Here is a 15,744-nt window from a genome sequence, read left to right as displayed (position 1 = left end):
CTCCATGACCCTGAAAAACTCTTTCAAATTGGCCTTGACTTTATCACATCAGCTCTCCAGCCCACTGCCCRTGTTTATACCTACAAGGATGTGTGTGGCGTTTCCTTGAAGACTGAAATCCTACAGAAGCTCTTTGAATTTGAGAGGCCAAGCTAAACAATCAGGGAGGGAACAGCACAGTTCTGGCTGCCAAACACATACTGGATTTTAGATTATGAGCAGACCACACTATCTTCTCCTAAACATCCATGTTGTTTGTATTCCCTCTGTTTACTGATTCCAAAGGCAYGCAGTGAAACAGATATGGGGTAAACACAAGTGCCATAAAGTTCTCTTATTCCAAACTCCCTGGTTCTTACAACATAAATGCAAACAAASAAACAAAAAGCCCYRTCCCACCACAGAGSACAACACCACTGGCTGGAATGCAAAGGGGACAGGCAGCTCCACAGCCTCACTGCTACCAAAGCAACACTCTTGCTAGAACAGGTGGAGTTTGCAGTGTGGAGCAACCTGTGCACAAAGCCTTTGAACCAGACCACAGAGGAACATCTGAGCTCCCAAGAGAATGGTATTGTCCTGTAACCTCTGTATTAATATTACATATATGTTCAGTTACAAGTTACATATATATGTATGTTTTGCACGGCAACAGTACATTTTTGGCCTATCCTTTGGTGATGGCAGATCAGTATAATCCAAAATTTTTGATTTTTAGGGATTAAAAAAGTTAAAGGCAAACAAGCAAAAGTGGGAAAWCCTCTGCTGGAAACTCTAAAAGCCTCTCAAAAWTTTTTTAAWSTTTACTAGAGCAAATATAGCCAWCTCTCACTGGARTTGCATGAAGAAGGTTCTGCAAAACTGAAGTATTACGTCAGGTCTGCAGTCTGTCTCTCTAGCCTGTAATTTAAACCTCATGCTTCCCCCTTGTTTCTGTACTGATTTAAGCAAGGACATTCTCCTAGCTACAGGAAAGTATCACAGCATGTATCACAGACATATATGCATTAAGCACCTCTCAAAAAGTCAAGAAGCAATATTAATTGCTCTGGATTGAGGATTTGTCTCACCTAACATTGCATTAAAAGAAAGTCAGCCAGACATCCTCCAGAGTCAGCTCATTCCCCTAGAGCTGGGTGGGACAAGCTGCCCTTTTGCATTCCCAACCTCTCACCACTGACTGCAGTGGGCGGCAATTTCTACATTGAGCTTATAAGGATTAGATTCTTTTTCTAATTCCTTATAGTGAGCCTSCCCATATGTCTTTTCATTTAGCTCACTTTCTGCTCTGTTTCTCAATCYACTTTTTTCCTTWTTTCCCCCTTCTTYGAGATCCTATARCTAGAAAGGACAATAACAGCTTCATTCCATCAGCTGCTTGCTGGTCCACGCAATGGACATCACTGTGATCCACCTCGAAGAATCCAACTTGACCTGTGGTTCCTGTTTTATTGAACTAAGATTCAAGCATCTCTCTCCTGAAGCTGGCAATAAACATTATTTGTTTATCAACAGACCAATATAGAAGCACATTCATTCTCCTCTTCCTCTGTCCTGCCATTAGTACACTTATTTATGCCTAAACTTTCTGACTTTTAAAATGCAGAGAACTGAGTTTGTGGCATGAAAATTTTCTTAGTTCACAGGAATATTAATAAAAAGAAGCAAATCATATGTCGCAAACATTTAACTAACACTTAACTCATGACTTGGACAGATGGCCTTAAAGATCTTTTCCAGTCTAAATGACTCTGTGATTCCCTGAAACTGGGAAGAGAGACAGAAGGCGAAGAAAAATTATGTGGAGACGCAGTAGGGAATTCTTAGCGTAGAACTATGGAAGAAAGGAGAAAATAAACCAAAACAAAACCAGAATGAGATAGTGTGAAGGACAGTAAATAGGAGTTTGYGAAAGAGGCCAAAGATGAAAGAGAGTAATATTGGAGATGGAGTGCTGAGATATTAATGGACAAACAAGAGAGGGATAATAAATAAAAAAAGAAATAAAAATAAGGTTTATTTAAGCTGGGAAGGGAGGAACTGATGAGAAAAAGAGGGGTTAAAGAGACTGTAGTGTAGGAAGGAAAAGTCAACAAAAAATTAAATGAAAGACAGAAAAAAACCCCAAAACGATGGGAAAAGAACATAAATTAATGCATATTTTCTTCAGTGCTAGAAGATTTTGCATTAGGTCTTGTTATTACAATGTTGTAGCCTAGCATAGTAGGCTAGGAGAGGGAGAGAGCAAGAAAGGAAGGAGAAGAGGGACAAGAAAGAAGAACATCCAACGTAAACTTCTTCAGTTTGGTTTAATATTCTGAGGCGTTATGAGCCTTTTGGCAGGTGTGGTCACAACATGAGGGTGTTTATTAGAAAACAAGTGAGCAGAGCACTTCAGATAAATGCCTGAACCCACAAATGCTTGAGGACAGGGGCAAGAAGGTAAGACCATCAGCTGGCTTTGCAATCCACTCTTACATTCAGAAGGAAGATATTTGAGATGCACCTTAAAGCTATAAATGGCTTTTGAATCCTAGCACTTAGTTCAGCCATTACCACTGAAGATTTGTTAAGGTTCCAAACAGCTTCATCTCCCTCAGACAAGAAATAGCAGCTTTCTACKAGTGAGATTTTGGTGCAGCATCTCTGAGACGCCCCATGCAGTGGGACTGCAGAGAGAACACTGAGGTGGTGCTGCCCTCTGTGCATGTCTGGTCGTTAATGGGGGACAACAGAAATTCTGGTTTRATGAAACCACCACCAATCACTCTGATATGTCATGAGACATGCCGTGTGTGTACTTGTACATGTGCATGCAGCCCTTACCTCTCAGAAAACTTTTTTCCCTTATCAATTCCGTCGTGTTTTCAATCCCCTGACCACAGAACACCTGCACATCAAAAGCTCTTTAGCCATTATAATGTTCAATGATCCTATTGCCAGACTAAGGTCATTTTTTTTCTGGTGTAAAACAAGAGGCAAACAAAAAGAAAAAAGAGGAAAGCAGTATCATTCTTCTTCCCATCAAATGATGAGCTTACAACATGCACCATCTTAAATACAGCTAGAGGAATGGGCTCGGTGTTTGGACTAGCCTGGTTATACCTGTACTGAACCCATTGTCACAGATCAGCTGTCAGTGAGACAATCTTGCCAACACACTTGCCAACTCACACACAGTGAGACAATCTTCCCACATTGCTGGGAAGGCAAGGGAGCACAAGGCCACTTGGAGCCTGACCCAGAGCCATCCCAGAACAGCTTCCAGTCCAGCCAATTGCAGRCTTTGGGCAAAGTGAGCAAAAAGATGGATGAGATGCAGCACATTTTGCATTGACCTGTCTGAAATCACAGTTCCTCTGCATGGAAGTTTATTTCCCCAGCAGCATTTCATCATTTGAGCTGCCTCTCTGCTACCAGTGTGTATTGCTTTACTCCTCATTGGCAAGACAAACATCCAGATCAGCTAACAGGGACTCATTTCTGCCTATTTATGTATTTAATTTCCTATTAACAAATGAACAAATGAAATGTGAGAGTTAAAAAAAAGTTTAGATTATCCAATTAAGAAGAGAGAAGTTAATAAATTTCTTATGCTTTATTTTCCTATATTTCCTTAGTGTACTATGCAGATAGAACAGTGTGGTGAGTGCACTAAGAAAACTCCTGGCATTTCAGCCAAGATTTTTCAGGGTGTTATGAAAAATGACAAAAATATAAACACACTAAAACATAACACATTTCAATCCTAAAAAGGCTGGATTTACATAATTACATCATTGGTTTGCCAATATCCACATTTATCTCATCAGTATAGCATGGCCCACCCATCCCATAAGCTCTTAGATTGTTTGGATTGAACGTATAAAAGCTGTTACTGATCTATTTTTCTAAACTTAACATCATGACTACCCTCATAACTAGCGCTGCATTCAAACCAATTGTTGCTTTTGCTTTCAAACCAACAATTCCCTTATTCTGCTTTTCCACTGATGCTTTTTATGGTAGAATTTTCTGAGAACAAGCAGAGCCATGTAATTCATGAAAATGCAGAAAGCATTTCCTCCCCCCTCCCCATTCTCTTTGAAGAGATGAAGGACACCATGTACATAAAATAGACAGCCMCCACCAGTGCAGGGAGCCAAACCCTTCAGACCAATCTCAACTTCAGCACTTCCTCAGGGCACCACAGAACTGATGGGGTCATTTCCTTTTTTTTTTTTCCAAAAAAGGAATAGTTTCAAAGATGTACAGTTCTGGTATAGATCAGCATTTTTATTTGGTTTAWATATGCTGTATATCAGATTTCTGCTAGTTAAAAGAAAAATGCTTTTAGTAACTGCACTCATAAATCARAATAAATGCATGGCTTTCTGACTCCCTGTACTAACAACTCAGCTCTTATTTTTGTTCCCTCTTTTCACTGCACCAAAGACAAAACTGAACAAGTTGATATAATTAAATGAACATAAAGAAAGTATAACCCTTGGTCTCACATGACATTACCAAACAACAGAGTCAAAATACAATTCCTATTACAGATATACAAAATGTGTTAYGATGTAAATAATACAAAAATATTAYAAAACACAGCTGATAGTCAAAAGACATAAGCACAGTATTTACACTTGTTTCTTCCAGTGTAAGGACATAGAAACTCAGAAGAAATAAGTTGCTGTGCTGACTTTTGAAGTCAGCAATACTGAGAGGAAAAATGGTCACAAAAAGTCTTAGATTCATGGATTTCGCAATGCAAGTGTCCAAGCCACACCACAGCTCATAGCTATAAGGTCAAACAGCATCTGCAGTTGTAGGTATTTTGAAATGTTAGAAGAGCTATCAGTGCATCAACTAAGAGTCTTCTTAGAYCACAAAGTTCTTCCTATACTTTTGAATCCTACAGTTTCTTTCCATTTTACTTCCTTCTATCCCAAAAATACACAGATTGGTCAGCATGGCTGAAGTAAACAATCTCATTTACCAAAGGTCAAGCTATCTATAGCAAATATGAAGTGATACAGGGACCGGCCCTTTTCCCAACACACATTCAGTCTTTTCACTTAGTCACATGGAGCTCAAATTTGCAATGATGTAAGAAAGACACATATTCAGACGAAAAATAGTTTCAGCATCACATCATTTCTCACGGAGTCTTATTGCGTGCTGATATTTGCAACTGTCTTGCTTTTGCCAGCTGAGGCTTTTTTAAACCCCAGATCTTAACCTGCATCCAAGAAAAGATATTTTTACTGCTCATATTTTCAGAAGTCTGATTATTTTTCCAGAGCTTTATTAGAAAAAGTACAATCCAACATGGAGAAGAATCAAGATCCTTGGATGTATAACTGTGTTCTCTTAAACACCAGGTAATGGTTGAATTCTCTTTGTTCAAAGGAAGATAGGGATGGAGTTAATTTTCTTTAGTATTCTTGAAACTAATGACTAAGAATACACTGAAGTGGAGACAGAGTGRAAAGCAGAGAATCTGGGACATGAGTATGATCCACATTTTATATTTGTGAAAAAACAAAGGTAGGGTCCTGAATTACAAGAATTATGAGAAGAATTGCTTGCTTGAAAAAGAAAAAAAACCACTGTAACTAACTMCACTTGGATCTAGGAATGATGGTAGCAAAATGCCCACTGTCAAAAAGCAATTTTTAACCCCTGTTTGCATCACAGCTCATTTGGAAATCTACCTGGAAGTCATAAAACTTGACTGGACTTCGAYTTGCATGACTCCTGTGATTCAGATAAGCTACCTGGTTTACAAAGGAGGTAAAGGAGGACCTCCCCTACTCGTGAGGGAGGTCATAGCCATGAGCATTTTCATCAGCTGTCAATATGTTTAGGGTGCTCCAGCAACATCTGACTCTGTCAGCTATTTAGGAATTTCAAGTAAGCAGTCAAATTAGTGCAAACTGTTCTACTAAAAGCAAGGGCAGCAGAAAAAAAAAAATAAAGAGCAAAACTTCTGAAGAATTGGCACAAGGAAACATTATGTAAAAAGAGGTGGAGTAAGAATAAAACCAGAAACTAGAAGACAATAAAAAATGGTCTCAAATCCAATCCTTATGTTTTTATTCAGGGCAAGCTCTCATTAAAGGCAGCAAAATCTTTGCTGAGAACCTCAGACGTATATGAGAGATAAGATTTCTAGTTTTAATGAAGGGCTGGAAAGACTTTCACCCAAAACAGATAATATGTTGTGTTTACGTAACTTCATTAGCTYCAGGGTAAGCGCTCAGCAAACCTCAACATGAAAGGCAGACCAGCTTGAATACAGGCCTGTTAGTGGGAAATAARGAACCCTGCCCCTAAAAATTCCACACTCTGGGAGTTTCCAGGTAACTGGATGTGATATCTACCATATGACACYCCTCTCAGACTGACTGTGAGATTATTGCATGGGTGTGGCAAGCTCGTGTTCCTTGAGTGGTTTTATATCAAAAACACGACACTTTCCTTCAGCTGCAGCTTCATATAAACTTAAAATCCATCCTCATTATTTGAATTTTTTTAAGTATCTTTTAAAATGTTGGCATAGTAATAGGACCTACAAGGTTATATTCCTTATGCATGCATATATTCCTTATACATACATAAAATACTCTTCCTAATGTTTGTGAAATAATTAAAATACACCAAAGCACAAAGCCATCATATTAAAAAAAGCCACAGTGCAGTACCCTTCCAASTGTAATGCAGGATCTGTATCTTTAAAAAAACAGATTTTGACTAGAAAACATTTGAGATTACTACACTGTTTTATGTGTAGCTAAAATAAAAATAATCTATTTTTCTTTATAATTCTATCCACTTTCTCACTAATTTAGGATTTTCACAGCAGTAGGTATTATATATCAAAGGATACATGAATGAAAGAGAACAGGTACATTTACAGTCTTTCATCAGTCTGATTTGATACAGGTACTTGTTTGATACAGATACAGACCTATAGTGTCTGTAGGTCTGTAGTTGCATAAATAATTGGTAACTATTGAAAACCCATTCGAAGCAAAAGCAGTAAAATCCGTATCATTAAAAAAAAAAGTCCTGAACATCAGAGACCTCTTTTATATGTTTTGTTCAGATCTCAGCAAGATTTGTAGTAGCAAGTTGGAAAAATAATTGTTCATATTCAGTATGTAAGTCTGAAACTAGACAAAAAATCTAAGAGTAGARTTTGGTGATTTAGAGAGCAATTAAATATTTATTTTCTCATCTAGCTGAAGGAAGAAGAAACAGTTTTCACTGTTCAGATTTAAATTCCCAGTTAATCTGAAAATACCTTTTTATTTAGAAAAATAATTAAAAAAAAAGACAAAAGGAATTAGATACCCTTCATTATTTATAAGCCTCATCTTACCTTACATCTCTTGGTGAGTTCTGTTTCTTGATGACTTTGGCAGGTATTTAAATTCAGAATTAGTTTCAGCAATACATGCCATTACATCCACTCTTTAAAATAAACCGCTTTTTCYCTTTTCGTCAAAGTATGTGGCCTGAAAGAGCTGCAGTGTCTCTGCTCAAGAGATTTCACGGACACTCAGAGGCTTTCTTTCTACTGTATGGAAGTTAAATCTGAGTAAGGAAGGCATTTTTCCTGTCCCGGAAATCAGTATAACCAAAACCAATGCTGAGCTAATGAGAAATGTTTCTTCCATGTGTTCTGTTTGGCAGACACCGCAAGTCATATCAAGGAAACACGTGATGTTTATAAATACAATATGGCTCATGTTGTCATAACCTCTCAATGACAAAAAGAGCAGTAGAAAAAGCAGACAGCAAAACAGCAGGAGAGATGAGATTTGTATCATTTGGAAGGTCTCGATCAGATAATAGAGGTATTAGCGTTTGCCTTTTTGTTTCGTTTTTCTTTCTTCCCAAAAGGAAACAAAGTTTTATAGTAACAGGATCAGTAAGGTAAACACATGGCAACTTACAGAAGTGCTGTCCTATAGGCATCCCAGCACTAAAATGCATTCACCCAATTTATTGCTTGAATTACGTTCCAATAAATACTTTTGTTCTAAATACCTGTAAGTAGTGCAAGGAACTCCTTTTTTTTTTTTTTTTTTTTTTTTTTTTTTTTTTTTAGCTGTAGTATGCAATGCAAAGATATAACTGGCACCATTTGCAACTTTTATGTTTACAGATGTTAAGATCATAAACAATCCAATGAAAAGAAGTTAAACAACTCAAAGACRACAAATGTATTTTACAGGTACATGAAGAACACAAAAGGATTATTCTGCTTTTGTTATTTCTTGTCTTTTCCACAAAGCAGTGAATTTCAGCCTCCTTGGAAGTCTTAAATTCTTGGGAGTTGTTTAGGGTTTTTAGGACTTGTAGGGTATTTTTACGTTCACAAATTGCATCTAGCCCTAGAGAGTTAAACTGTTCACAGCCTGCTAACCAGTCACTTTCAGGGGAAAAATGAAAARTTGGTGGTGTGAAATTTCAATAATAAAAGCTATTCAGCACAAGTTTACTCAGCTTACCAAATGTCTGTCTCATTTTCCTATACAACTCATTTTAACTCCTCTCACCCCGGCAAAACCCTCACTGCTGTCAGGAACACCATCATCTTTTTGCCATTCTATATCCCATAAAATGTGGAGTTTTCAGGTACCCTGCACTGCCTCAATTCAGCTCTGACTCAACTTGCCTTAATCGTTATTTCTTGGATAAATAGTCTCTAAAAAAAATCCCAAATACCTCAAAGCATACCTCAATACAACAACAGCCACAACAAGCATTCTTTGGATATTCTGGCCTCACCCACCCAGAAGAGATCTGGGGAGTCAAGGGAATTRAGCAAAACAAGTCAGGGAATTAAGCAAAACCATGGTAGGTCTAGGATATTTTAAATAAAGTGTACCCCGCAGACTTTAGGGCAGGTGGATGGGAAGAAAAATACTGCCAAGCAAAACAGACACTGGTTGCTTATGAAGTAAAAATTCCCCCCCAATTCTCAAAATTGACTGGTACGTGAAGCCCAAAACAAACCACTGCATAAACCAACATTATTAATAACYAACTGTGCCATCAGAAATGCTGATCAGTTTCTGTAACAGAAGGAGAAGATTATAATTTCAGTTTCTTTAGCCACTCCAGAAAAGGAGGATGTAGGGAATGAGGATAGAAAATATGCTGTGTGCATTCATTGGGGGGATCACTTCAGCTCAACACCCCAGGATGAAAGGAGCTGCATGACACTTGCAGAGAAACCCAATTCACCCAGCAACATAAAAAAAACCACTATCAGTTCCTTACTGTCACATCCTGATGTTCAGGGTATTGACCACTGCTGGAGGAGTGGCAACTTGGGCCCTGCCCCAACCAACCCATGCAAATCACAAATGTTCATTCTAAGGGCATGGAYCAGCATGGCTGTGAACCTGCATTTACACTGGAATTTGGAACAATGCTGGAGGGAACAAATCCATCTAAACATSTAAGACATTTTGTCAGAAGAAAGTATTGCTGCACAGAGAGCTAGAAATTGCTGATAAATGACACAAGCTCAGGTGAAGGAATAAATGAATGAAAGGCAGCAATATGAAGACACATTTTTCAAAAAGCCCAGCTGTTGCACATTTTGGGAAAGGAAAAATGAAAACGGGAAGAGCACAAGCACAAATACTCAGTGAGACAGCACAATGTGGCTACTTCTTGCTTGAGCAGCATTCAACATGGCAGACCTGTCAAGCAGACCATGCTCTTTGAGATGCAAATGGCCAATACCAGTAAGCCTGTGAGGCACCCAGGAGGATTTCAAGAAAAACTTTCCTGTAGAGCTTGCTTGGACCCTCAGCCAATTCCCTTTACTCAAACACAACTCACTCAGGAAAATCCATGAGACAAAGAAGAGCAGGAAAGTTAGAATTAATGGACATGAAAACTAAATGGTTCAACAGAAGATCTGAAAGTTACAGAATCCACATTCTTCCTGCACATTCTGAGTCTTCTTGTCCATATGGATAATACTTAATATTTCAAGTGTTACTGACAATTCTTGTACCGGTCTCGCATCTGTTTGGTAGTTAAAACAGGTGTTCAAACTGGCAGCTAACATTATTTTCTTAGAYTATTTTGGGCCAGTAACATGSAAATTATTATAAATCACATGAATASAAGTCTGAACAGCATCAAACCCAGGGATAAACATTCCAAAGGGACAGGAAGGCAAACAGTAGAAAAATCTGTAAAGGCAAAGCTTTCCCAAACACCAAGAAAATAAATTTTAACTCACAGATGACAGGAGATACAATTACACTCAGAGTATCACTGTGGAAAAATATACTGACTAATTCATTATATTCTAAATATGTTTTTTTAACACTCTGACAACAGCTGCTTTTCTGTAATATTCAGAAACAGTTAAACATGATGCCAAGCACACATTCCCCGCTTCCCACTGTAGTGAATTTAGCACTCATATATCGTATTAAATTGATGAACATCAATTTGCCCAATGCAAAGATACGCAAACATAAAAGGAGWGATAAGAGGCAAAGGTTTTTCTACAATCTTATGGATACTGTGCAATACCAGTACATAACATGAACATGTTTTTCACTTTGAACCCTCACATTTGTACCCCCTTTACTGTGGTTTGCTAAGGAAAAAGGGATAGATAATCCATCTCTTCTGGTGGGTTTTTTTTCTGCTGAAACAATAACCTGTGAATCCCCAGGCAAATTTCAACCACATTTAACCAATGAGTAGTATAAGACTATTACGTCCCTATAAACTTTGCCAAATTAGACATTTGAGAGAAGATCCTACTGTACTTCTTCCGAAGAGAGGAAAAGTTTCAGTGTGGGCTCCAGTTTTTTAAACTCCAGAGGATGGACACTGGAGAGTGTTATTACTTTGGGAAAACCTTCAGTTAGGACCTGTTTGTTGCTGCGTAAGAAGGTCCCAACCAAAAGACACACAACCTTAGACAAAGAGGTTTCACTATTTCTGGAGCGCAAGAAATCGCTTGTTTCTATACTCATAACTTTGAAGTRCAGAAGTTCACACAGATCAAAGGGAAGATTTTTTGCATGTTTCTCCACAAAGGCCCCTATGAATATCCTGGCTCTGACTTCACCTCTCAGACCAGAAATACAAGAAATCTGCCAATGCAAAGSAAAAGCCAAATGAGACAACAATGCACAGAATTTCAAAATGGCRTCTTTGCATTTCTGCAAAGTAAAATACAATATTCTGCCATGAAAACACCACCTCTGAAAGGTCATTGCTGTATCACCATTATTTTTTAGTTATGGCCCAAAGGTGCAAACTCAGACATAATCAGATGATGTTGAGTGCATGTATCTGTTGAACTACATAGAATTTTAAAACAAGCAATTCAAATAATTGCAGYTTTTCCACACAAGCAGCACCTGTGTTCAAAACAACTCTCTCAGGCAGCAAATGCCTGGAAGAGGGCCAAAGAAGTAATTTTTACTTTTAAATATATGTAGTTAAGTACAATAGTACCCAAAAACAGGCCTAGAACACACAAATAAAGCCACAATACCTTCAGCATCCACTGTACATGGAACAAGAACAGTATAACATCACTTTATACATCACAGTTACAACCATTAATGCCATTATACACAATGATAGTCTGTCATGCCTTTGAATATGAATCAGATATATCATATATGTCCAGTTACTGCCACAGGAATGCAACTAGAACTGAAGAATTTCAGGATGTTACAGAATGCACAAAAAACCTATCACGGCTTCCCTTTGAAGCACATCCATTTCCTTTCTCATGCTGTGTGTGCAGCAGTGTGAAAAATCAAGTAATTAGATTTCTGACCTATCCAAAGGGCCATTTTATAATTGAAGTGCATAAATGAGAGGTGGTTGAGAATAGTTCCTGTAAATAAACTACTGCAATCTTTCTAAAATATTGTGGCCTTAAACTGTTGAAACACCAGAAGTACTTACGCAAAATATTAGTAATAAAGCAGTGAGACATGCTCAGAATTGATAATGAAACCAAGTAGCAAATATACAATTAAGGAAATCACTTCACAGGAAATTTTCTGCACGGTTGAATCAGCTTTGGAATACCTATAAAAGCAACAAAGCACGTAGGACAGTAGTGGCATTTTCTTCTGGCCACATTGAGTTAATTTGGTTGTACCATTTCCTGTGCACAGAYCTGGGATGGGTGGGGAGGAGGTGAGGTTGTGTAATTTCACCACCACTACCACCCTCTACTGCAACACCTGCATCTCCTGCCCTCTTGGCATCAAGGCAGAAGGTAACAGTGCAGCAGAAGATAGAGACAGTGAGAGAGAKAAACCAAATGTTTCAAATGCATTCTCTGTAGTTTCCTAATACAAAATGTTCACCTGAAAATGCAAATATACTCATCCTTTCTCAGTACAGAYAGAAAATCTTAGAAAAAGGCAAAACCATTTACACCACAATGGGTATTTATCAGAATTTCCTATCCAAAATTTTCATTTACAAAGGGTTTCAGTATACTTCGAGTGAAGCACATCTGCTCAGCCAGTGGAAACCAAACCCTGCTGAAACTTTGCTGGAATATACTAACACCATGCCGTACTTCATTGTAAAGGGTTTGAAAACATTGTATAGGAAGCTGTAAAAACTCTGAGCACTGTCTGTGTCACAAAATACATAATTAAAGGCTAAGTTTTGCTTCACATGCTTTATTGCATTTAACAAGATCAAAAAAACAGTTAATGCTTAGGGCAAGTAATTGGAAAAAGAAAAGCAGTTAAGACACATTACAGCAAGCATTATTTATTCCCTCTTCTGTATATGTGTCATACATACACCCCTGATTTTATGAATTGTTGTGTACATATTACATTTATGAATTTATACATTTAGCACAAAAACTTGGAGGAAGAAAATAGTATAAATGCAGGGCTAGTACTTACCCTTATATCTCCATTTACTGCTCTGGAAGTGTGATTAAATGCATGTGCAGGATCTTTGTTGTAAACTTTAAGGAAAGATCGGTCTTGAATATTCCTGGAATTAAAAGAAGCAGCAATGACAATAGATGAAAGMAGTTTTATTTACTTTGTTGCCTGAAAGTTTCAGGTAACAGAAAAACATAGTAGGTCTGCAGCCGATCTATAAGGAAAACGTAAATGCCATAACTAAGACRCACACAAACAAACAAAAGCCTACTTTGATTCTCTTTCCCATGGGAAGTATCATTCTTTGACTACAACTCCACACCCATAAAAATTAGATAGTGTTAAGTTTCTTTCAAGATCCTGCCATAGAGTGAAAACACTTTGAAGACAATAGAACTTCAACATTTACACAGCACTCAAAAAGGATTTAGTTAATATTTACATGCTTTATTGTGCACTCAGCCCACATAAATTTTTGCTATTCTAAGAAGCAAGAATATCAAAAGAAAAGCAGCCTTTCTAACTGGGCTTATTCTTGAGAAAACTTTAATTACCAGCTTGTTCACAAAGCTGAAAAAAATCCACGAAAGCTAAAAATTTAGTAGTAGATAAATTCTTCCTCTAAACTTTATCWATAATAAAGACAATTTTTAAAGGGGAAAAAGTAAGTATTACAGAAAGAAATAAGCAAAAATTTTGATGAAAACTTACACAGAAATGGTTTAGATCAAAAGCCCTACAAGAATACTTTTGTTTTATTAGGACTCTACACTTTGTCATTGATCAGTTGATTTTTTAACTACTACATTTAGGAAAGAGATGACAGTTTTCAATTTTGTTTCAAGACCTACCTTCCAATAATTTTATGGCTTTGACACTTGCCCTGAGCTCTGCTGATTYCTGGTTCACATGTAATCAGTAGCAAAGCCTCCAATCTATGCTCACTTACATCCTTTCAAAGCTGCGATTTCTTTCATTTCCCTGCAGTGATCTCTAGAGAATTTACTTACACATGTGACTGAATTCCTTTCCTCCAGGTGCAGCTACAAGTCTAGTGAACTGATCTTAATCACTTAGATTATAATTTAAAAATGAAGGGAAGGATTGTTGGGCAGGTCCAATTTCTTTCTTACAATGTCATATTACAATCAGTGATTGTTTTGAATGGGTAGCTAGTCAGAACTTGTGTGGCTGTTGTAGATGTCAGGTAGTTATTAAAGAAACCCTGCAGCTCAAGAGACAGATCAGTGTCTTGTGTTTAAGAACTGGAGGGCTGATGAGAAGTTTAGTATTTATGAGTGTTTACTTGTAGACTGCATAGGAAAATAGCAACCTTGCGGCAAGTTCAAGTTCTTCAATTATTTACGGTAACATAAACTGTTTTCCATCTTGCWAATGTGACCCTTTTGCTTTGAGATCTGCACTGGGAGTCTCAGTTACCATTGTCTGCCTTGGACTTGGGACTATGTTCTCAATACAAAGCAAGCTCTCTCATCTTCAGTTCAAGAAACAGCATATTATTCATTTAAACACATTTTATCTGCTGTCTTTTCTGTCTGATGGCTATGAGATGGTACCTCAAATAACTGAAGTTTATTAAAAGCATTTTCCATTAATATTTCTTGTAGAAACATGACACTTTAAAGTAAAATATTGCTTCAAGGCAAAGCATCAAAACACTAGGCATTTGATATCTGATATGAATGTATTTTACCTCATGTTGCTATTCAAAGATAAACATTACCGATAACAGGGATATACTACTGTATTTTTATTATTACTGTAATTTGCATTACTGTAGCTCCCAGATGCCCTTGGCATGTTCAAAGGCCTCACTGATGTGTGTRCTGTGTAAACACCCCAGGAAGACAAGCTCTTCACCAGCTTACAAGGTGAATCAGGAGTCACAAAAGACAACAGGATAGCTTCAGGAAGATAAGGGAACAAAAAGAACTCAGACAACTGTAGTCTCTCCAGCCAGAGGAGCAGTAAACAAACCCTGGAAGCACGGGCATGCTCTGAGTAGGCAGTGCAACAGRGAGTGGGAAGAAGACCAAGGCAGTGGCTTGGCAGACGTCTGTGGAGGACACCTTCCAAGCACRTTAGAGGGCTGCCTGAGAGAGAACGGGAAGGCACTTGTTTGAAAAGTAAACACRTAGAATTCAAGCTGGCATTATTCACTAAGTGGAAGCAGATGGCACTTGGTACTCTACAAGAAATGAAAAGTAGCAYTGAAGTGGGCTTGGAGGAGCCCTCATAATGAAGACAAGTAGTTTAATGAGATGGAGAAGGTACAGTCAGAGGACAAGTGAAAAATAAATGCATGCGGAACAGTCTRCTTGTCAAACTAGGAGAATGATCTTTGTTGCCTCATTTGAATGGGTAAGAGCAAGCAAGATTACCCATTACCTGTGTCAACTGCCAAGAAAAGATGATTACAGCAGTTGCTGTTAAAAAATTGAAGAATTGCATGAGTGTTTCTTCTCTATGTGTTTGGAAAGGCTGGTTTGGAAAGGATGCTCTRGAGAAAAAAAAAATCTGAAATCTACACTGGATGCAGAGCACTGAACCACTTTAAGAAAAAAGACTGGACTTAAGTAGAAAGACAGGGCTTTGTCCCTAATGAAAAAAAAATGAAAGAAAAGAAAAAGAAGAAGGGAAAAAAGGGAAAGAGACAGAGAAAGAGAAAGGGAAAGGGAAAAGGAAAGGGAGAAAGAGAAAGGGAAAAGAAATAAAAAGAAGAAAAAAGAGAAAGAAAAAAAGAAAAAATAAAAGAGAAAGAAAAAAGAAAAAGAAAAAAAAAGAAAAAGAAAAAGAAAAAGAAAAAGAAAAA

General features: G+C 37.7%; 1 protein-coding gene across 15 annotated transcripts in view; it reads right to left on the bottom strand.

The window, feature by feature from the left end:
* Positions 1–15,744, bottom strand: part of KIAA1217 (KIAA1217 ortholog) — a 332,780-nt gene that overhangs the window by 64,830 nt on the left and 252,206 nt on the right. For 12 of the 15 annotated variants that reach the window (XM_057383857.1, XM_057383895.1, XM_057383937.1 and 9 more), the window contains one exon: positions 12,927–13,020. In XM_057383857.1, the coding sequence (XP_057239840.1) occupies positions 12,927–13,020 (94 nt within the window). The other 3 variants (XM_057383912.1, XM_057383904.1, XM_057383921.1) reach the window with 3 other exon arrangements.

Source organism: Malurus melanocephalus, unplaced genomic scaffold (assembly GCF_030028575.1).
Source record: "Malurus melanocephalus ecotype Western Australia unplaced genomic scaffold, MMel_1.1 scaffold_14, whole genome shotgun sequence".
In the NCBI taxonomy this organism is placed as follows: Eukaryota; Metazoa; Chordata; class Aves; order Passeriformes; family Maluridae; genus Malurus; species Malurus melanocephalus.
This window is presented reverse-complemented; position numbering and strand designations above follow the sequence as displayed.